This window comes from Spea bombifrons, chromosome 1, assembly GCF_027358695.1.
Source record: "Spea bombifrons isolate aSpeBom1 chromosome 1, aSpeBom1.2.pri, whole genome shotgun sequence".
Classification (NCBI taxonomy): domain Eukaryota; kingdom Metazoa; phylum Chordata; class Amphibia; order Anura; family Pelobatidae; genus Spea; species Spea bombifrons.
The window spans coordinates 82248807-82272971 of NC_071087.1; the positions used below are offsets into that span (position 1 = coordinate 82248807).

Consider the following 24165-nt stretch of genomic DNA (forward strand, 5'->3'; position numbering starts at 1 on the left):
CACACGTAACCAGTACAAAACATCCAGAGATCAAGCAGTCGGTTTAAGCACTGGTACAAATGCACAAACTATGTTTCTATGTTTATACACTATGTCAAAATAATTACTTTTTTTTGCAACTGGTGCCGTTTTAACACATTTGACATACGGCAACATTTAAAGAGAGCACATTCCTTAAAACTCATAGTTTCTGTAACGTCATAACAGCACTAAATCGGATCACACAGAGGCAATAGCAAAACTTTCTTACGCTTTCACTTTGGAAGGGGTTCAAAAAGTTTCCAGCCATCTCTCCATCATCTCGAGGTGTTCCTGGAGGATTATTCATCCCTGCCATGTTATTTGGAGAGTTCTACAAGCAACATAAGAAAACACACAATTTCAGATCAGTCTCATAAATGCAAACGTCCTGGCTTCAGGTGCTCGTTTCTCTGAAAATGTATTACAATATACAGAAATAATAGTTAAAAATAAGTTCTTAATTAACTGGACCACGGTTTAATTGATAATTGAAAAGAAGTTGAGTGCAGACGGATACCATAGAAAGCAATAGAAATTACCTTTGGCAACACATCCATGTCTCCAGAGCCTGTAGGAAAGAAATAAAATAGAAGGATAAATAAACATGAATTTATTTCTACGCTAATGAGAAATATTTGGCTCCCTCTATGTAGGTATTAGATTTTCAAGAGAAAACTCAGTTTGTTACCTTTTTGCAATATTCAATCTAGCCACAAGATGTCACTGTTGCTTACATAATGTGCATTATCAAAATGCATCTGTATTATATGTTTTGATTTGTTTGATTACAACACTAAATTTGTATACGTGATATCAAGGTGCAAAAGGGGCCTTTCTTTTACTGGTGGATGTTGTAGGATAGCAGAGAATAGTTGGACATGAACCTGAAATAACTACATTTTAAAAATGTGGATGGCAGAAGGTGGTGCCCATTCTGGCTAAAGTTACGCTGTCACCGCCAGGAATTGTGCTGCAAATCAAATATTGGATTAGGGCCCCCTACTTAAAGTTACATTAAAGGTATAGCTAGAGTTCCCACAAATGTATTTTATGTATTATCTGTAATATAAATTCTGCAAACGCACAGTAGTAAGATCATATGAAAATGATTTTCTTTTCTTTGTATGCTTACCTAGTGATCCGTTCATATGATGAGGTTCCATTGCACCCATTCCTCCCATTGGTCCATCAGGACCAGGGCCCATTGGGAACTGCAAGAAATAGATCACAGTAATATATAATACAGCAGTGGCATAATAGTTTGGGTAATCCTTGTGTAACTAGATCGTTAAACTCCTCAGCACTCCTCAGCATTACAGTATTTCCCCCAAATTCTTCTTTAACACCAGAAAATACTCTTTGATTGTGAAAAATCCAGTGTGCTATGGATCACTATGAAGTAGGTGGTGTGCATATCACACTATATTTTATTTTCCCCAAGGTCATAGTAGGCTCACATACCGGTGACATGGTTGCAGTTGAAGGGCATGGACAGATCTACATGTGTGTCCAATAATGCCCCAGACATTAGTCCTCAATCTATGAGCAAGCGGAGAGCATAAGCATACAAATGCAGAGTAGAGGCCTGTAAACTGTCAATCTGCCACCTTTCGTGTTTGAAACAAAAACCAGCCATTCAAAACACTTACATTAGGCCTGCTCCCGCCTGGTCCTATGGGGTTCATCATCGTGTACATGTTCTCGCTGGAGTTTGTAGAGTCTGTAAACAAATACCAAGTGTACAATGAGTAATCTGCAGGACTCACATTTTAGACTACGCACAATGCTAAGACTTCTGTCTTGAGTCATAACTCAAGGTGGGCTGGGATTATAATACTGATAAAAGTCTAAGGGGGACATGATTCAGAATAATACACAATTATCAGGACACTTGCAGATGAATGACACAGGAAATAATGCGGTATTCTCCAGACACAACAGTTTGCAGACACTGCCTACATAAAAACACAAATTACCTCCTGGGCTGGGCATGATGGGTGTTCCTGGAGGACCCCCACCTCCGGGTGGACCCTACAGATTGAAAACAACATAGAGGTTCATGTAAAACACAAACATGGATTGCATTGTATTTGATTGTATTTACAAACCCCTGAGTTGGGATATTTCTAACGTAACAGACAAGTCTGATTGTGGCTAGCCTGGAAAATATGGTTTATGCAAACTAGCGGTCTAACGTCCCCGAGGAGCCTGCTGTTGTACATGCACAAGGCATTAATACTTCCCCTGACCAACATGGGTCTGGAAATCCAAGGTATTTCAAGGCTAATGTTAAGCATCATGGAGGACTGATACAGAAACGTTTGTTAGTCCAGGTGCTATTTGTATAATAATAAAAACATATACATCTTACCACATAGTTTCCTGGTGACGATGACGAGTATGCTATCTGGGAAAAGAGAAAAAAAACAAGATACCCAAAATTCAGTTAACTCTATCTATGCCAGAACACATTCCATTAGACCCCTAGTAATAAGGCGTAGGCCATTTGAGGTGTGTTTAAGTACTTAACTGGACGGCTATTAATCTAATTTAATAATGTTCAGTTCAATTATCTATAAGAATCACCACAACAGGTTACTGGTTTATTAATTCAGTGTTGTTATTTTTGGCCATCAACCAACCTTTTGTCATTCAATCCCTTATGGGGCAAATGTTACAAAGATACAATATTACTTTTAGATTCTCTACTTTCCAATTTTGATGTTATTACACTGTATTAGGGTTCCCAGAACCCTTTTGAAGGTGTCAATCTCAAAGCCTCAAGTAATCCCCCCCCAGCTTTCATCTCTTCCTTTATTTCTCCTTTCACTCTCCTTGTTTTCCCTTCCGGGGTGACCGCAACAGCCACGTTTTCCATGACATGTATACTGTACATTATTATATGCTGATCCCGGCACAGCACCCCATCCATGTATTATATTAGGAAATAAGAAATACATAGAAATATGAAATACAAGCATAACTACGTTTTCGTATAGTCACGTGAATGTATTACATTTGGGGTTCCCTACAAGGTTCACAGGGTGCAGTGAGCAAGTGTACTATGAAAACTGTACTTACTGAATTAGCATTGGGGTTCGGCCATGGACCCCTTCCCCCAGGACCCCTAGGTGAAACAAAGATACATTTGTTTATTCCGATATAAGAATAATGTCACCTTAACAAAATAGTTTTACAGTTATAATTTAAATGTTTATTTAAACATGTTATACATATATTTTGTTGCACCAGTAAGGTAAACATTACTACCATAATAACATATAATATTAATCATAAATTGGCAGTTTAATAATAAAAGACCATTTTATATGAATGTAACCGATACATTTCATTATTTATTTTCCATATTTTGTACTTTACAGGGACAGAACTGGGTATACTGTGATGCTGTTGCAGTATGTACTAACTTTATTGCTACAGAACAGGAAACCCAAAGCTGTAGGTATTGCATCACAGACATCCACTACTTTGCTTTGAAACAGGAAGTTGAAATCATGCATCACAAAATAGACAGGAACTTATGTGAAACCCACTCAGACCAATTTTATGTGATGTTAAATACAAATTTAGATTAATTTATGTCCACCAGCTGGCAAATAACTCAGCACTTATTGCAGATGTGAAAGTTTTCACTGGTTTAATCTTATACGTTCAGTACAAGAAAGAGACTGGCTCATGTAGAGTTAGCTATCTTTGGGAGAGTAATCCACAGTGTTGTCCTTACAGCACCAGGTCACCTTCATACTATAGTTTATAAAAGAACGAAACAGAAGTATTACCCTAGAAAAAAAAACCATCAGCATTTCATGTCACAACATTATTGGTCAAGTGACATGGCAGAAATACCATGGGAACATAAAGGCAAGACACTTGACTAATAATCTATTGTCAATTACTGTTAAAGAACTAGGCCTTTCCAGGCTTTTACGGGAAGGCTAGGGAAAACGTACCCAAAATGTACTTGAAATACCATATCAGAACAAGCTCACCATAAACCACAGCTGACGGTGGACCTACTCGTTTAGTGATAAAACACCTTTTATTTGCCCATGCCCGCAACACTAATCATTTAGTACACACTTACATGTTCATCCCAGGCATGCCCGGGCCACCTAGCGAGTTGGGAGGAGGTCTCATCCCACTGCCATAATTCTGAAACAAGAAAAAAAACGGAATTCAGCTTCTACTGTATATATATCCTCTCATTCTTAGCACAAAAACTAGTCAAGCAACATTTCTTGTGTCTCAGTTCACAATGGGTTAGAACGCAAAGTCAAGTATTACCTGGGGACCCATAGCTGCCATGCCTCGTGGTGGGTTCATCCTCTGCATGGGCCCTCCCATGTTGGGGTGCCCTGTAGGACAATATGAACTCATTAGGTATAAGATTGATCATGGACAGTGGAATATTATCACTTATTTCTATATAAATCTGCAATGTTCTTATAATGTGATGTTCCTGCTTGTTTTAGCCCATCTCTTGTATTAAAGGAAAAAAATGAAACCATAAACGAATACAATTCTGGGAAACATCTATTGTTTATGTTGTATTTAGTGTTCCATTTTTACAGATTTTACTCTGAGATTCATCCAAAGGACATTATATGCAAACTGTCATGTCCCTTGATAGCACATCAAAGACAGCATTATTATATTAATTGTATTATAATGCCATGTAGGAATCTACTCCCTGGGCTCTACATTTACTGTTTTACTATACATATTAGTAAGTATGTAAAAGTGAATTTTATTGACAATTTATAATTTGAGGGTTTTATTTTAGATTGTTAGGCGTTACATTATGTAACATGGATAATTCTAAAAAGTAATTTGAATAGTAGACATCTAGAAAGATAGACAGGCACATTAAATATACTATATGTTGTAATCAGAATAAAAAAAAACCCCAGAAGTTATCCAAGTTCAACCTAAATTAGCCCTCCTAAACTCAACACGTCCTCTACGCGTCTCTATCCATACATACAGATATCATAAGCAATAGCATACTTGTTTAGAATAAATTGCATCGGTTATTTGATGTCCAAACCTATTGGCAGCATATATAGCGGAGGCTTGTTCCTGCCTCAGCGGTGAAAGTTACAAGATTCTGGGAGTCACCATGTCATTTCTAATGTGCTAATCCGATTAAAGTAAAGCTTAGATGTGCAGAGTATTGTGAAGCAAAGCTTTAACTCCCCTCAGTGACCGCTTCAGTACAGCTCCGGAGAATGGAGCTAGCGAATGAGGACAGAGCGGTCACGTTCTATAGCAGAGAGCTTCAGGCTATGTCAGACCCTCTCTCAAGCAGGCCAGAGAATACCCTGTACTCTTTAGGGTATATCTGGTTAGCCTAAGGGGGAAATATTAAACCTGTTCAATTCCAAAAACCCAATGGTATTTTTTATTGTTACAAGATGGGATATGTACTAATGAAAGGTGCATTTCACTATATCGGTCTCATAGGTGATTGCCCATATTATTACTATTTTATTTAGAAAGCCAAAAAGTCTCCACTGATGTATAACTCATACAGGTACAAAACACAAACAGCTGGACATCTGTACTCAACTTTGGTGGCTGTCAAATGAAATTTAACACGTTCCTGCTGCAGTTTAATTCACAACCTGAACATTTCAGGAAGACCCTTTGCTAGAATTGTCTAGGAGATCTGGATGTTAACATTTGATTCCCAATACAAAACACCAGATGTCACTGTCAAGGACAGCAGCATAAGGAGGATAAGGAGGAAACGGTGTTCAAAACATTTCAGGGCCCCAAGCAGTACCACTATCACCAACCCTTTATTTATTATTAAGTGACTGCTGCCTCTAGTGTTCTGTAAAGCAGAGGATTATGTCATTGTTTATTCACAAAATTCTGAGTTTACAGGAGAGTTGCAGCGTTAACCTAATATATCCATTATGTATTATTACGGAATATCCGTGATGACTATGTACTATGCAGGGACAGCTCAGACACTCTTGTAAGAGAAGCTCACCGGAGTTGGCCCTTTATCAGACAAAGTAAAGTCGGATAGCGGAAGCCACGACTATCATGCAAGATCCTGCTTTGTTGAATAAATCTCATAAAGAAGAGGGCTTGTTTACTGTGCAGATTTCGGGGAATAAACTTTAAATAAACAATTATAATATAGATAGATCGATATAGACATATATATATTTCCAGAATACATAAAGAAAGCAATGATGAAGTACCGGTAGATTAACGACATTGTATTCTATTAAAAGTCCAGAGTTTAACCGATGTTTTCCTGCAGGTAGAAAAGGGTCTATTATGTGGGCCAATTGGTTCTGTGCTTCACAGCTATTGCCAGATGCTGTACAGTGCCTCACAGGACGCGTAATGGCAATTCCTAATAGTGTCCCTTTGCTTCTCCCTCCACCTCCTTTCAAGTAAAGTTAAAGTCACCATATGGTGTTAAACCAGCGTTCAGCGATTCTAATTCATGTACTTGGGATACACTAGACAAGTACTCCTTAATCGTAAAGAAGTCCTGTCTTGGGAGTGCTCAGGGAGATGTTTGCTCTGCTCTGAAAACCAGCTATAAAACGCTGCCCTGGTTTTGGTGACATGGTAATTATCCCCCTCTCTGTCCTGTGCCTGGCACTAATAAGCTGCCAATGAAGTAAAAACTGTTTGAATATTTGCATTATTGGGTTTTCGAATGGGGGTAGGGTGGGATGGGAGGCCAAAATAATAAAATTAACGAGTGGACAACTATTAAGCATCTAAGGGATTAGGCAAGACAGTGATGTACATGATGCCAAAGTGAGAGCAAACAGAGCTTGAAGTCCGCTAATGTTACCGAATACAACTTTACATTAATCCTTAGAGCTCTGACACTATGTTTATGATTTAATCTTATGTTTGTGAACAGCTCAGCAGTTTTTAAGATGTTTTTTTAAATAATATCCGTCAATAAAACTGCTGTCGCGTTCACAATGAAAGCATACACATTCACATCACCTATACTTTTTCACCAATAAAACCACTTAAAAAGATTTCAAATAAACATTGAGCATTAGAAATATGCTAAAAACCTCAAACCATTGAAAAGTTTTACTCAGCATATAAACCTTTTCTATTTGGTTCATTACTGTAAAGTTCTCCTGGTGGCAGCTGCACTTTCATGGCTTGTTCTATAGGATGGTTCGTATAGAACAAACAAAAATAGGTTTCTGCCTTTTTCTCCAATTTGACCCCATCAGACCATCGACTTTACTAATGGTCGTCAAATATTTTTTTTCCACAACACTGACATAAGTCCCTGTGTGAAAACCACCCCACAGGACAAATTCTGTTTACTGACAACACCTTGAGTTTCTCGTATAAGAAAGAAGCAGGATGAGGTATCCCTCATTGTTTTACATCTTTAAAAGCCAATTATTAACAATGACAACACTTTGCGTTTTTGAAACTATATTATGTGAGTCATTGACATCCCAAAGACATGTTTAATAATTTGGAGAATAGTTTGTCTTCTGAAAAGGCTCTATTTGCTTTTTCCATTGGAGTTTAGAACTTTCATTGAGATCTACTGCTCAAATGAGTGACTGTCCCATTTATACTGTATTATAAATTACCATATAATTTACATTTAATTAATGAAAAATGATAACACTGGAGATCACAATTACTGCTCCATCCAACATAGCAGTGGCGGGAAGGCAGCTTTACATACTTTAATAAAATGCAACTCCCAAAGTTCCTTCCAAGTCATGGGACACATTGACCAAGAACTGAGGAGTTGTCTGTTGACTATCCTATTATATATATACTACAGGCATACCATGCTTTAAAGACACTCACAAGTAAGAACATAGATGCAGCACAACCATCCCCCTGTTTACATACTCTTGCTTCGCAAGAATGGACACATAACATCATCACACCAGCACGTCAGTTCGTCTTTCGAGTGTCTTTTAAGTGGTTCATGGTGGATATGACCTGATGAGTGCAGTGCAGTACATGCGCTGATAAGTGAAAAAGGTAGTGCTTCAACTTTAAGTACATTTTACATACATGTTCTGGACCCATTTGTGTACGTTAATGTGGGGTATACCTGTACTGCTCTTGAGTATTTACAGCAAGATCAAGGGGTATATTTTTTCAAGATTGTGTTAAGAGCCTACACTTGAAATTGAAAACCTGGACAATGAGAGCGCAACACTGCAGTGTACAGATTGTTTTTTCATAACAGGGCACTGAATGCCCAATTACCTTGTGGCCGTGTGGGGTCCATGGAGTTTGGCAGCAGCGGCTGTGATCCTGGAACACCAACAGGAGGCTGCAGGGTAAATAAAATGGTTATTCTTGTCATTAATGATAGATCCATTAATGATAAAACATTATACCTCTCTTTGCTCTCATACCTACAGTGGTCCTCTCCTTAGCCCAAAACACCTCTCTAGTTTTGTTAGCCTTTCTCTCACCCATCATTAAATAAGTTGTTCTTCCTTATCTTTCTTGGTGGGTCCAAGTCAAATGCATGGTGAATGGTTGCTTGAAACACTGACTTAATAATTCTCACCCAACTCATTAGCACCAAGGATGAGTGAAGGGTAAAGACACCATCCTGTTGCTCTGAGAAAAAGGGGGTGAAAGTCTGTGTGGGCTACTTTATGAGGTGGTTTCTGGTGGTTTGCTGGCTTGATTGGGAACTGTAGTAAACACGGACCTCCAACATTTTATTTTAATTTGGTGGGTTGCGTTACCACTCCTATAATTGTACACATTAATGTGATTAATGTGAAGGTTGAGAGAGTGCAGTTTATTATAGGACATAACCAAGCACATGTTTCAGATGTTTGACTGAATGATTTATTAGGTGGGTTTTTCTGGACAGGGATTTTTTATTGAGATTAATTACACCAATGGTCAGTCCAGATACATACAGCCTAGTGACTGCTAAGGATTTTTATTTACCAGAGTAAGCACATTGGTGGGTTGATAGGTAGATGTTTATTTCCAGTTCTCCTCCAATGGAAATTCAATGTTATTTAGGGCTTTTTTGCTAATTAACACATAGCAGCATTAGGGCCCTCTAGCAATCACACAGTAGGACATATTCACACATCCTGAGATGCATATGCCCAAAAAGCCAACACCTATACAGCACCCATATTTCTGCTAGACATGCCAAGTCTGACAGGAGAAACATATTGGTGTGCTTAAATGACATGTATCTTCTATAAGACCCCAGCTTTAGAGTCTTGTATCTTCATCAAATGGTTTTGAATAGCATGGATCAAACCCATTTAGCCTTAAATTCAGCCAATTCAATTAGAACTTTTCATTATTTTCTTCCCTATAATTTCTCACACCAACTATCCGCTTTTATGCATTAACCTGAAAAAGGCAGACCTGTTTGATAAAGATTAATGTCCATAAATATTTAAAACATGTAATCATACCTGATTTGGCATTCTGATGTTAGGCCTTGGGCCACCAGGATACCTGGGAGACATGAAGGGCTGAAGAGACAGAAAAAAGGTCATAAGAAGCATTTGTGTAACAGCTAGTGATGCAATATGATATGGGCTGGAACGTCAGAAACCCACAGACTGACAATAGGGTAACACAAGTATGTGGTGGCGGATAAATGTGTGTGTTAATGTATGGTTTGGATAGTGTGTGTGTAAGTGTACAGTGTTTCAAAGTGTGTGCATGTGTATCTGATTGTTGTGTTAGCATTTGTGTTAGTGTATGGTGTTAGCATGAGGGTGTGTGTTTGTGATTATGGTGTTGGAGTGTCAGGGGTGAGTCTAGGCCCAATGGTGCCTCAGAGAGAGAAGGACCGGGATGAAGGCCTTGTGTGGATGCATGTCTAGGTGTACTTATATTAGAGTGAGGGAATTGGTTTTAGAGCATGTGTGTTAGTTACGGGGAGAAGAGAAAGAAATACTGCACCCAGGGGCCACTAACCCTAGGCTCGCCCCTGGATCAGATGTGATCAGTCAGCTGAACCCACTGTTCATTGTGCCACGTGGTGATTTCCCTTCTAACACCCAACAACTGCCTGTGTGTAAAATTGATAATATGTTCCCACTACTGTGAAAATACACATTGCAACATTGTCCCTGTGATTAGTTGAATGTTAATTGGGATAACCTCAGTTGGAGAAGGTTATTAAATTAAAAATACTATCATAACTGTCAGGCACATGAAGGCGTGCGGGGAAGAGATTTGATTGTATTTTAGCCATGGCTGGATTAATGCCTCATTTTAGCCTTTTCTGTTCATGCCGAATAGTAATATAGTAAAATACATAGTACAAATTTATAAAGCATACCCTAATGAAGTAACCCCTGGCCTTACCTGACTGTGAGGGCCCATCATGGGGTTATTGGGGTTGTGTGGAGGAGGCTGTGCATGAGGTGACGGCTGAGAACCTGGAGGCCCCTTTAAGAAAACCAAACACACAATGATCAATAATGGTCAATAAATGGCTTACAGTGCTATGACAGCAAAGAGAGTGAATTTCTATTCATTTTTTAAAGACTGAAACATAATGGCATTCAAGAAGGTCCTATCCAAGGAAGACCTGCTGATTTAGGGATGTTCTCTTCGGAATTTATCACCAGTATACATTTCAATCTTGAAACAAGTCTGAGGCAGGGATTTAACCACAAACCCAGTGTCGCCCAGTTAGTGTACACCATCTGAACGTTAGCTATTTCTCAACACATTCCTGTAAGACTGCATATCTGGGTTTCTAACAGTGCCTGGCAATGCCTGTCATGATCTTGTAATACAATGTTGAGAACCATTATAATCCTCTGCTTCTAGTGCTCATTTTTGCCATATGCCAGGGGAGGGCTAGCAAGGGCGCTGTTCTGAGTTGACCATTTTTGGCCAATACCTGAAGCTTTTATTGTGTTCTACTTGCAATTCCACATGCATCCACTGGGTCGTCTACGGTAATAAGCACTTGTATCCTTTGCATATATTCTATATGTTCCCTTTCTGTAAATACGTTTTGGGCAGGACTGGATAGTTTATATTATTCTATGGCATAATGTTGAGTTTTGAGGAAGAAGTATTTATTTTATTAACACAATTGAATTTCTAAACCCATTTTTGTCTGCTTCGCTTAAAGAACTTTGACTTTTAGTGCACTGTGGTAAACTCGCGTCCAGCAGAGATTTGGGTCTCAAAGAAACTGGAAAGGTACGGTTACGCACATCTATGATATTACATTTTAAAGCAAAATTTGAAAGCGGAAAATAAAGTTCCCTTTTTTCTCGCTCCTATTGCTAATTGGCTAGATTGTAAAGGAAGGAGCAGCAATGCTTTATGACTAGAGAGTATGTGCTCCACATACTATTTGATAAGTCAGACTTATTTTTAGTATTTTAAATAACAATCTTTTTTCCCCTCTCTGGGGATTGGGGGGGGGACGTCTATCACAGACATCTGCTTTGAAATTGGATCCCATATAACAGGAAGTGTAGCATGAAGCCTCTATAAGGACAAAAGGGTCTGCATGAAAAGCTGTATTTGTTGTTTAAAGTGCTGTTCCACCTACTCTGCCAAATCGAACACTTTTGTAACTAAATGCCCCATTAGAAACATGTGTGAATCCCGAGTCCTTCCCACAAATAATTCCTTAAAATTTTAAATATTGCCTTATTCATAATTTTGGCTACAAACACTTGTCATGTGACACAAAAGCAGGCACAGATAGGTTATTGCCATAGAAATGAAAAAGCCTTCCCAAAAGTTTCAGCTTCGTTGTACCAACCCTTCAGAGAAATAATAAGACTGATGAATTGGCTAGGATTTAGCAAATGTTTAGTGTTATTGGGACATCATCTTAAACAGAATGTTACACAGTTAAGCCTTCTTTGTAGTTGGGTCAGCTTTGCAAGGACTGCAGTACAATACTTAATAACATGAAAAGATATCTACACAGGCAATGACTGCTGGGTATTGATATAAGAGAAGCTGCGCTCTCACTCTGCATGCTAGTGGTCTTTGGGAACGGAGCAACTCCCTTGTAACCCCTTCTCCCTCTGGTAGAGAAGGGGTTACAGTCACAGCACTTGCTTTCATATTTAATAATGTGTCTTCCTGCAGCCTTGGAATTGACGGCCAGGGCTAATATGAGACATATGGCTCTTGCTGGTTTGTGTCTGCGAGCCCAATCCCGCTAGGTACCGGCCTGGCCAATCACGTCCAGGCAAAAAGAAGGGGGATAAATGAACCAATTAATAAAATCATTTTCTATCCAGCTAAGGAGATAAGTGCTTGGCATAGAGACACTTGCCTTCACATGATTAATACATTTCTGAAAATCCAACGATAGAGGGCACTGCCACCTTGCTAATCTCTCGCACACTGCTCCGGAGAAATGTTATTTTTTTGACAGCAACAAGTTTTGAAGGGATTTCTTCCCCCCTCCTTTTTCTCTATCTGCAGCACGCCATAAAATAACACATGCCAAAATTTTAACCAACACTGGTGCGAAGAGAAAAAGGAAGAAACATGCAGAAAATTCTTCTGTGGCTGGGGTTTATTTTTCCTGGTCAGTAGGACTAGCTCATCTATACAACAAACCCCATATAATGGCATTGCTTTAATAACCTTACTCAGAGTAAGGATCTTATGCTCCAGACTCGGACATAATAAGTATCAAGAATAGACATCTAACAAACTTATTTTCACGAAGAAAAAAATAATAATTTCAAAGAGAGCAAGCATGAATTGTCACATCAAAATGTAGTTTACTGCTCACGGAATTACACAAGGAGACTACTTACATCCGCCTGACATTGAAACTCTGCCTTAAGACATTCTGTTAACCCTTCTATACATTTGTAACTGCAAGGCCTGAGAGAGTCCCCTAAAGTATTTGTGCACATTAGATGTTGATAGAAGCTTGGGCTTATCCAACAGATCAGGGAGTGTAACATAGGCCAGCAGCCTTGGGGTGAAGGGAAACCCTAAGGCTTCTTGGTGCACAAGTGGGGCCTCTGTAGCCAACTCTAATTACATCTGCTGCTAATGACTTCTGCAATTACCAGGCATGTAGAAGGAAGATGATATATCATCGCTGGCTTGTATCTGGCAAAAATGGAGCCATGCCACTATTTGTTTCCTCAATATATCTGCACATAACTGAGTGCAGATTCCATACGTGCGCAGACACATGTTTTGAGACAGATCCATTTAGATCCAATAGACAATTTGCCTAGAAGAAACACCTGCTGATGCCAATGCCTAACGAGAATCATGTCCACCAGTCAACACTCTATAGACATATTGACATGCTGATATGTTTTACTGTCAGCAGCAAAGTTTCCCTTAGTACTCCTCTATGTAGCACCTCTGACATACCCTCATATACATACCTGGGAACTTTATAAATGAGGTGATCCTGAGACTCTTTAAATATTAACCCTTTAGTCTCACAACATGCAGATTCTATGTAGCCACTAGTTTACTAGTGGCTACATTACTAAATTACTAGTTACTAAATTACTAGTACTCAATCTTATGGAAACCTTGACACAGGGGCGGGCTGGGCCGGGGGGCAATTGTCCCCCAGGCCGCGCTGAATCCGGGCCGGTGGGCCGGCCGGACGACAGGCAGACGAACATTCAAAGCAAGGGGGATTGAATGTGGCCGTCGTGCCAGTAGCATGATGATAGGTGTTATGCTGTACCACAGTCAATGTTTCCTTCAGTATATAATGATAACAGTTATGCTGTACCACAGTTAATGTGTGCCTCAGTATGCAATGATAAAATTTTTGCTGTACCCCTGTCAATGTTTGCCTAACCATAGAAACTATGCAGTTTTAAAATGTGTGTGTGGGGTGCCACATACAGGATCTGCCACAGGTACCAAATACTCTAGGTACGCCCCTTCGTCGTGCGGCAGTCAGGCCTGCCTCAGCTCTTCGTCCCACGTCTTAAAAGGGGTGGGAAGGGGTGGGATGAAGAACTGAGTCACGGCCATTGGGCGACGTGGTGCGTGCAAGCTGGCCACTTTAATTTCATTATGCGCTTTGGTGGCGCAATGGGCCACTTGACAAGACTTGCCCCCCAGGCCTTAGGCTGTCTGGCTAACATGCATTCAAACAGGGATATCAACCATGGCATACTAGTAGCAAAAGCGCTAAGTGTCTTATATGTTAGCACATCAATGTACAGTATAATTGAGTGATCTCCAGACTGTGACTCTAAAATTCTTACCCTGAGAGTTCCCAGATATGATTATATATGTTTAGCATCCCTAAAATCTGCATTCCACCCTTAAGAATGGTTTATATACTAGGTTGTTACTAGCTTCTGTCTCAGGATTATAGAACAGTAATTTTAATCATTATATTCTATTTTATGATTATTAAATGTTTTATAGGCTATAAATGTATTACTACCTAATACTTCTCATGTTATGTGGTTTTCTGCAGTGAGAATATCCAGAACAGCCCATGACACGTGGCAAATAGTCCCTGGAAAAAAGAAGTGGAAAAGCTTCATTTGGGATGTACTGGGGTCTACAGTAAGGGCCAAACTGGAGATAAAATATGCCCAGTAGCCAATCAATTACATGTGCGGCTGCTATCTGGATATAGGCAGCTGTTTACGGTGCTCTTATAATTTCTTAAGGACTGGATCTGCCACATGTAATGGCAGTAAAAGTGAGCTGTGAGAAATATCCCACCAGGTATTTGCCCTGTTAGCCAATCCAGTCCCCCAAGCATGTTTCCCTATAAGAATGTCCGAGTTGGCCATTCATCATGTTAGTGAATTCCTGAAATTAAACATTATTTCTCCGGGCTGTTCTTGGGCCAACTTGGCCCTTTAGTGGGATCTCTAGCTTTCAGCTTTATGTTCCTACAGTGTTTAGATGTAGACTGCAGCTGCACATAGACTTAAAGCTGCCACTAGAACCCTGCCAAGTCGAGATGAAAAGCAGCCAAGGTCTCTTTAAAGAACTCCTAAATGATAACTGTCATACATTTCAAATCAAAACAATGATCCACAGTCTACTTAGGATTTTGTGAACTTTGAACAAAAGTGCAGGACTGGCCATGCTGTGTTACTGGTAGAGTGGTGACCACATTAGAATGTCTGAAGGGCTACTAGTGTGTTAGAAAGGCAAGGCTTTTACATAAAACATAGAAGTGATATTCTCAATGTATAAAATGTCTCCAGCAACAGATAATCAAATATACCATGGCCCTTGTCTAAAGGAAACCTTGTATATTTTGAATATACTCAAGCAGATCTTAATTTTGTTACTCTCTCAAAGGGGTTGTTTTCCACATGTGCCTCTCTCAACAAAACAAATCCTTCTGCAGGTAGGCAAAAACACATATTTCTGAATTTGCACCAGTGACCAGTAGTCGATCTTGCTAAATCATTTTCTGAGGATACATGTGTCTTAATTATATTGTTTGGTGGGATTCTCAAAGCCACACGTGATACAAGAGATATATGCAGTTGTGTGGTTACACTGTTATGGGGATATACTGCGCAGCTGATTTAAGGAGAAACAGGAGCATCTTTGTCGGCAACACAGATACTTTATGGTTCTAGAGATAAGAGTGCTTGATATCAGATGGGTTCAGAATCCTATGTCACATCTGATTACGATGAAAGTTTCTAATGAACACAGGAGCAAGAACTGGCCCCAGGATATTATACATCCAACAAGAAACATTTCTGAGCTGTCAAACAAAACTCTGTGTCTTAAGAAATGAGCACTGTGAATAATTACTCCCCAAAAGAGGTTTGACTCATACAGAAGAGCGTAACATTATGTTCCATATGAGTGCTAATTGCCAGAAATTCTTTGTTAATGCTTATTTATCACTTCCAGGCTCTTTTTTTGAGTAGAGTGATGCCCAAGGCCATGTGTTCTACTCAATGCAGAAGGCATAGAAAACCAGCACTGCTCACAAAATAATGGGAACTTAATGGGATCACATATTTGTAGTGTTACTTCACAGATGCTGAGCTCATGCATTGCAGGTAAATATTTTTTTTCTCCTATCCAAACTGACTGGTACCCAAGATAACTTACCAAAAGAAATGTGAATATAAGAACTCAAGAGTTTAACTAGAGACATACAAATTTCTTTCTGCAAACTTTACGGAAATGATTGATAAAGTAATCAGTACACCGAAACCAAGTGTAGACTTGATATTATGCTGGTTTTGGAACAAATGCCAGTCTAATGCAAGTGTGAGGCAAGGGATACAAACCTATGCAAGAACGCAATGATTAGTTTTAGATGCATACCTGTTCAAACTAAAGGACAGAAAATAAACTTCTCAGTGCAATCTTTATGCATGCCTTTACCTGATTTCTCAAATACAATTAAAACTCCCTTATTTTTAATTGTGGGAAATAAAGTAGAACTGGACTTCACTCCTTAACTTAATATTTAATGTTTGCATAAAATATGTTCAACGTCCATTAACATTATCATGAGGCTGGACAATTCTAAACTGTAATTAGATGTAAAAAGATTGAACTGCATAGGCATCAATTTGGTGATACCTAATTAAATTATTAATGTATTGACAACACAACTAATGCAAGACAGGGGTAGGCAATGTGTACTTTCTCTAAGGTAACTTGCTCAGGTCGTTAAATATTTTATGAAAGGTGGTTTTTGACCGGATACATGATGCAGCAACTGCTAGGAAGTGGATGTTAATGGAAGATTGGAAATCTCGTGAGACAGATACAAGGAAGATAAGGATAAAGTCAGGAGGAGAAGGGTACGAGGTTACGATGACAGGGCTTATTTTCAAAAGGCTCACAGTTCATTGGCAACTTAGTTCTTTCCAGGGCCAGCTTGTCAAGGGTTGTAGTTAAAGGATATCTGCGTCTTTGGCTTTATCCTAGGTAGAGATTCATATATGTTCCTCGTCATATACCACTGGTTAGGGAATCTGGTATCCTTTGTTTTGGAACTGGACATTGTTTTTAACAATGGTTTGAAATATACTGTATATTTCCTGCAGCATTAAGCATTAAATTATCATATTCTACACCAAGGGCCACTAACGTCTAAAAACGATTCAAAATAAGCCTTCACTTTCCAAACAAGTCTTAACCATCAGTATTCTCAGATAAGCAAGACCTTTAGAATCTATGGTCTTCACCTCCAGGAGGATTGAAACAAAACATTTTCATATTAAGATTATTATTTTTTTTAAGGTAATGAAGTATTTATTTCCATTTTAAACCAATCCTGATTCTCACATAATATAACGTTTCAGACAGCTGCACATTACTCATGAGTACGTGTTCTAGTTCTGTTATCTTGGAGTGATCTACTAGACAAACATCCTTATCATAGTGTCTTAAACAAGTAAACAACAGAATGGCACCGTCTTAGTGGCATAAAGAATCAGCTAAGTGTGGTGCTTGAGCAAGGAAAGACACTGAAAATATCATATGGCCTTCCTTTTCTGGCTTAAAAGAGACTTCACTCATGCTGCCCCAAACCTGTAGAACTCACTTCCACCTAACCTCCAGCTTTCATCCTCCTTCTCCATATTCAAGAAAAATCTCATATCCCAATTCTTCAGAGAAGTGTATCATCTTTTTAACTAGATCTTACCTACAGCTAATACAACTCACACCATTTCTTCCCTTTCTCAATAACTGATGTTTCTCATCACCCCATTCCCTATGGATTGTAAGCTTGCAAGGGCCTTCTTTACCTAATGTATTGGTTTGTCTTAGTCTATTCTAGTCTTGTCAATCCCCTTGAATATATGTATTATAAGAAGCACTGCATAAATTGTTGGCGCTATATAAATACGAGCTAATAATAACAATAGGCTTACAAAGAAAAAAGAAAGAAAAGAAGCCAGTAACGAACTTAACAGAGGTAGAAATGATGCCAGACTAAAGAACATTCACTGCTATCCAAAGATTCTACTTCCTCACTTCATCCTTTGCATCTTGCCTGTAATTACATTTATACTGCAGTACTCAATCCATTAAGTAACATGTGTAATTAGATATATAGACACTAGAAAAGTGATGACTGATTAACCTCCCTTACTTTGGCCATTTTCTTTACACTCCAACACTGCAGGATGCATGTCACTTGGCAGGCATTGACACTTTTTCTTCCAAGATGAGCCACCATGCCTTGTGACCCACTAGCTATGCATTCACTACTTACACGCCTATACGTGTGCAGTATAGTTTTCCTAATAGTCTTAGAGTGGTAAAGAGCGGTAAAATAGGGAGTCATTGCCAGGATAGACATAATACTGTAAATACCTTCTGATCAATCATGTACAATATTTTGGCATCAGTAGGTGTTAAATAATTACATGATATATTACGTTGATAGACATCATCTACATCTGGTATTTAAAACAGGATTCTGCCTTGAACCATACTCATGTTTCGTTCGGATAATTAAATTCATCCAGAATACCCCCATCCCATTAAGCGGTTTCTGTAACAGGATACACAGAAATATGGGAGCTGATGACAGAAAAGATTTCAACAACATGCTTGCCTGCTTTTACCCACTTCATTCTTTCTATTGCATGGAAGACTCTGAGTGCTTTTAGATGCATATTTGGCTTCAGATTCAAGTTCCAGAACATCAACCAATGTAGTCAGTAATCTCAGACATATTAATCTATGGTACGTTTAAGACAGAATGTGATAACAGATAAAAGCCATTTGACCAAATTACTCATGTAAATCATCTAAGCCATATTTGAAGCTACCAACAGAGTGGACATCCACAAACAGCTGGTGCCCATCTGGTGACATTGAGTCATTAGTTCATGTCGGTGATAAAAGGTAATTATTAGGTAGGTACATGAGAGATGTATTGAGACATTAAACTACTACCGCCATAGGGAAACTAATTTGGTTCCTGTAGTCACCATGCTACTATTAAAACAGGTTTTGAATATTAAAGGGACAGTCTGCCAAACAGACTCACCAAAGATGAATACATTTTATTAAGTAAGTACTTTAATATGAAGGCTGCATCCCTACTGGCCTGCGGCTACGTAGCCCCATACGGAACAAACTGCGATGCACTGTGGGTTCTGACACCTTTCTATCACTTTTTCGGCAATTTGAGCTACAGTAGCTAGTCTGTTGGGATTGACCAGACAGGACAGTCTTTGCCCTCCATGTAGCCCGCTCATAACCCTTGTCGCTGGTTCACTACTTTTCCTTCCTTGGACCATTTTTGATAGGTACTGACCACTGCAGACTTGGAACACCCCACACGAGCTGCCGTTTTGGAGATGCTGTGACCCAGTCATCTAGTCATCACAATGTGGCCCTTGTCAAAGTCGCTTAGATACTAACGCTTGCCCATTTTCCTGCTTCTAACACATCAACTTTGAGGACGAAATGTTCAGTCACTGCCTAATATATCCCACCCACTGACAAGTGCCATGATAACAAGATTACCAGTCTTAGTCCATTCACCTGTCAGTGGTCATACTTATATATATGGCTGATTGGTGTATATATATGACTGAAGACTACAAAATTATAATTTTTCCCACAGCTTTCCAGCTATACTTAATATACCTTTGGGTGACAAAATTCATTACTTCCTTGCTTATCTGAAACCAAAGGCATGTATATCACCCTGCTAATTACATGCTGCCATAATTCCAGGGAGAAAGTGGCTTAATACAACTCAATTATTACGCGGTATGACATTGAGAGATCTCTCAGCTACCGTACATCAAATAAGCATATGACCGCTCATTTATTGTTGGTAATTAAAACGTATGTTGTGAAATCCAATCCATTAATGATGTATTAGATGTAATAAATAGTATAGACACCGGCAGCATGGCAGAAGATGAGGATTAACATGTTTTCCTTGTCTATTTAACTTTTCCATGTGGAAATGTTTTGGTCTAAGTTGACATGTCAAGGCTAACAGTGACTCATTGAAAAAGATGATTCCAATGGCCAAAAGCTCTGCGACTTGCTCTACCACAGTTTGCTTAACTTCACATTGCAAATGGTTGGCTATGACATCATGTTAATGTTAAGTTGTGTGAATCTGTAGTTTTGACTTTATGTATTTGTTGTTTTTCATGGCCTCATTGTATGGTACACATATTAAAAATACAGAACATTACAAATAGAGGTAAGTATGTTTAATGGGGCCCTAACTTTGTATAAATTAAGTTATACACCCTACTTGATGAAATGCTTAAATGAAAAATGTAAATTAAACAAACTCGGTGTAATTCCCACGTAAATGTGACTCATGCACATAGATCTACATCACTCGTCCCATAAGCATTACTTTTTCTGGCTACAGACCGGAGCTCACATTTTAGAGCCAAACTGCAAATACCTGCTTTCTAAACTTTCCAAACCACACTTTGCTCCCCCAGGACACCGAACTGCACTGTTCCAAGCTTAGCTAGCCTACTTCAAATACCACTCTTCGTGCAGAGCTCTGGCTCCCGACACACATCTTAAGCTGATACAGCTGTGGTTCTTCTAGGTATTTTTTTCTCCTTAAAGTGGCAGTAAACTTTAAAATCCACTATGGCTTCTTCGGAATCAATGTCCCCAAAATTTAGAGAAGGCAGCTTGTACTTTTCATCTGGTTGGCCAGCACTGCCTGGTTGCATGAAGTGATCCAGTTGCCGATTAGCATAGTGGACTTTAACTAGCAATCAATAGTGAGAGAAAATCATTTCATTAGGACCTGGCTACAGGTGATGTATCTGCAGCGCGGACAGGTACAGAAAATAGTGTTTCTTTGTAGACACATCAGATTTTCAGAAAATTCCAATGGCAGATTTACTGGTGTTTCAGCATTTTCAAACTTTCACTCCATATGTGACATCACATAGACCTCATGGACATCAGTAATAAAAACTAATGTGTATGTCATTGCATATGTCATAAATAACTTCACACCCTCTCATATCAATGATTAGGCTATTCTGGACCAAGCTTCAGCCAGGTTTAACTTCTTTTTAGGGTCGCCATTGCATGTCTAATGTCTCCTACACAGACCTTTTATTTACTTAAGCATGGGGAGGACAAAAACAAAAGAAGATCTATTCTCTGTCCTTTGAAATGTGCAGAATCAAACAGTTGATGTGCACTTTTTTATTTTTACATTTACTGTATTTGATGTTGATACTGTATTTCTGGGTCACACCACTTCATTGCTGTGTCTATCATTTCATCATTACATTGCAAAGGGCTATTTTAATACTCACTAATAACTAAATGCAGCATTAAGAACATCCCCAACAATACATTTTGTTTTACACACAAGAAAAAAAAAACCTCACAGAAGTCCAAAATAATAATAATAAAAAGTTAAAACTCGCTAATTAGACACAACGATTAGCACTACAATGAGGACAGGGAGGACGACAAACGAGATAAGGATGGCGAGTATTTTAAGTTTCTTCTTCTGATCCTGTTCAGCCTTTTGCAACTGTTTGAATCCTTCTTCTGTTTTTCTACATGACTGTTCTATGTTATAGTCAATTCGTTCCAGAGCACCCTTCCAATAAATAATTCCTTATCATGTTAAAGTTTGTCCCATTCATAGTTTTTGCAAGGAACACTTCATTGTCATGTGACACAAAAGCAGTCACTGGTAGGCTGTTGCCACAAAAAAATAAAATACTTTATTAATAGTTTCTGTGTTTGTTTTTATGAGATGAAACCTCCACGGAAAGGAATAAATAGTGTAAAAGGTTTGTCAAAATAGAAAGACACGTTTAAGTCATATGGTAGTGTAGTAGATAGACACAAAGATCATTTATTAATCATTAACCAATATGTTCATTTGTTCCTTTAAAACCTGTGCACTTTACAACACTTTTCTTTGACCAAATTATCCTTATTACCTAAGAGATTGCTGCTCTACTGAAGAGGTGTAGTACGCTGAATATGGCAACATACGGAGGACCAAATGAAAACCCATTGCTAAACAGGATTTTATTGGATTATTTGAGTGATATCACAGACTTCGCTATAGCTGTGCCTTGTGTGATTCCTCATGTGTAATAATATCTGAATTGCAGCTATTTCTCTCTACTATTTTTCGTGTTCAGAGTCATTCAAGAGTGAGCATTCAAAGAAATCTGTTCTTTTCCCCTGCTCCTCTCCCAGTTCCTCTAACCCTACGGGAAGTAGACGCCAGCCCATTTCAGCATGATGGCTTTTTACAAGAAAGAACTTCGAGCCTCTGATCTGCTTTGAAGCCAAGTCTGGTTAGCAGGGGCACCACTTCGTAACTGGAGAGGTAGACTGATTCAGTCCTGCAGGAACTCAAACTCAATAGAAAAAAATGATCCTGTGTTATTTAATATATCAGTGTGACTTTAAACGGGAAAATTGGTACTGGGCATGGACAGTGGTCATATAAATTTGACTCAAGGTGGCGTTATTAAACACAGATCCTTAATTAACATAAATTTCAGGGTTAAAGGCACAATTTTGCACATAGTTGACAGGTAGGTTGGTCATATTGGCCATGTTTTCCAGGACACATAAATGCTGCCCTGAACTAAGGGGGTGCATAAACTCATGGACAGTCTTATTTGTTACTTTGTTTTCTAACATTAATACATATAGTCACGTCTGACTAACAATATAAGGACAGCCACAAAAAATTAGGAATGCAGTTGGGTCAACCAGTGATTCAGCCATTTGGTTTATCAAATATTTTTGATCACGGCATTTACATTTCAGTCGGAAGGGAATGGTTTGGATAAAAAAGCTCCTGTTGTGAGAATTCTATCTCTGAAAAAAGCTTTTGATCTAACATAGGCTGTGTTAAAGAATATCTGTCCCTTTCTTCATCTTATATTTTACAGTTGAATAATCACAGCCATCTTGACTTCCTGTTAAAAAAATAAAAAGCACAAGCAAGGTAGTTTTAATACATTTGTTTTCTCACGGGAAACGCCGTGGAAGGGACAGCTTCTTTTTGAGTGACTGTGTGGTTCACATGCCCTGTACGCAAGGAGGGATATTGTTAAAACCTGTCTTTTAAAGGTTCAGGGCCCTGACGTTCAGAACCAATGCGAGCACATGGTGACCTTTGTCTATAACACCCTCAAGCAGAAGCAGATGAAATGCACGCCTCTCTTAGACCTAGCCATCTTTTTTTTTTTTCCTCCCTGGCTGCTTCAGAAGCTGTTAACAATTAAAGAGAAATGGTTCCTGCACAGAGAGAGAGAGAGACAGAGAAGTCTAAGGGAACACTAGCAGCACCCTCCCTCCGCCACACAACGCTGAGATTTATGGCCAGCTGTGCTGCTGAGTGGAGCTGGAAATAAAAAAGATGGAAGAGGGGGCCCACATACTTAGAGAGGGGAAATATAGATATGTACATTTGTAAATCTATCTACACATCCCTATTATTAAACCCCAAGTTGAGGATTCAGTTTGCGCAAATAAACACTTTAGAGAAACAGACACATATTTTGCTAGTCTGCTGTTAAGGATCTGTATAAAAAGTTATATAAGTGACCACTGACACAAAAAACGTACTTGCGACATTTGGATTTGTCTGGGTTTTAACAATAATCTGAGGGTAATTGGGGAGATTCTCAGGGACACACTGTCCTTCATGTTCTACTCTGATTTAATGTTATCAAACTATCTCACTAGCATATCACAGCAGAAGCCCTGCTTGAAAATATTTGCCTCCTCACATGTAAGGGTTTACATTGGGAAAAGTCTCAAGACCAGTATATCTGCCTAGGGCCTATACATTTTCTCATGTGCCATATTGTTCCTAAGGATCCTTCTAATCCCATGGTCATGAAGATATGTTAATCATATGTAAGATTATTTTGTGTTTAATTTAAAGCTCAGCAGCACTAAACACATTTCTGTGAACTGAAAAGTTTCTCCGCACACTGATTTCCACACAATTTTTGATCTTGTTTCTCTAAAGAATTTAATATACATTGAAAAGACCCAAGGCAGCCCCCTAGCCACTCCTGTAGGCTAGATACCTCTGCTCCGCCATCTTGTCTGCTGAGACACTCCACCTCATAAGGACATGTGTTGATATACTACATGCTATGGAGGGTATGCCTAGGCAGAATATGCCGCTGATATGTGGTGTATAGCCAT

The 24165-nt window shown here is 38.9% G+C and overlaps 1 protein-coding gene across 1 annotated transcript in view; it reads right to left on the minus strand.

Annotated features, from left to right (window-relative positions):
• Positions 1–24165, minus strand: part of SSBP4 (single stranded DNA binding protein 4) — a 150079-nt gene that overhangs the window by 423 nt on the left and 125491 nt on the right. The window contains exons 6-17 of the mRNA XM_053465721.1: positions 10381–10464; positions 9477–9536; positions 8284–8350; positions 4327–4397; positions 4127–4194; positions 3103–3148; positions 2393–2428; positions 1998–2052; positions 1671–1741; positions 1154–1232; positions 561–589; positions 251–352 (exon numbers count right to left, since the gene is read on the minus strand). Of these exons, the coding sequence (XP_053321696.1) occupies positions 251–352; positions 561–589; positions 1154–1232; positions 1671–1741; positions 1998–2052; positions 2393–2428; positions 3103–3148; positions 4127–4194; positions 4327–4397; positions 8284–8350; positions 9477–9536; positions 10381–10464 (768 nt within the window). The remainder of the gene's footprint in view (positions 1–250; positions 353–560; positions 590–1153; positions 1233–1670; positions 1742–1997; positions 2053–2392; positions 2429–3102; positions 3149–4126; positions 4195–4326; positions 4398–8283; positions 8351–9476; positions 9537–10380; positions 10465–24165) is intronic.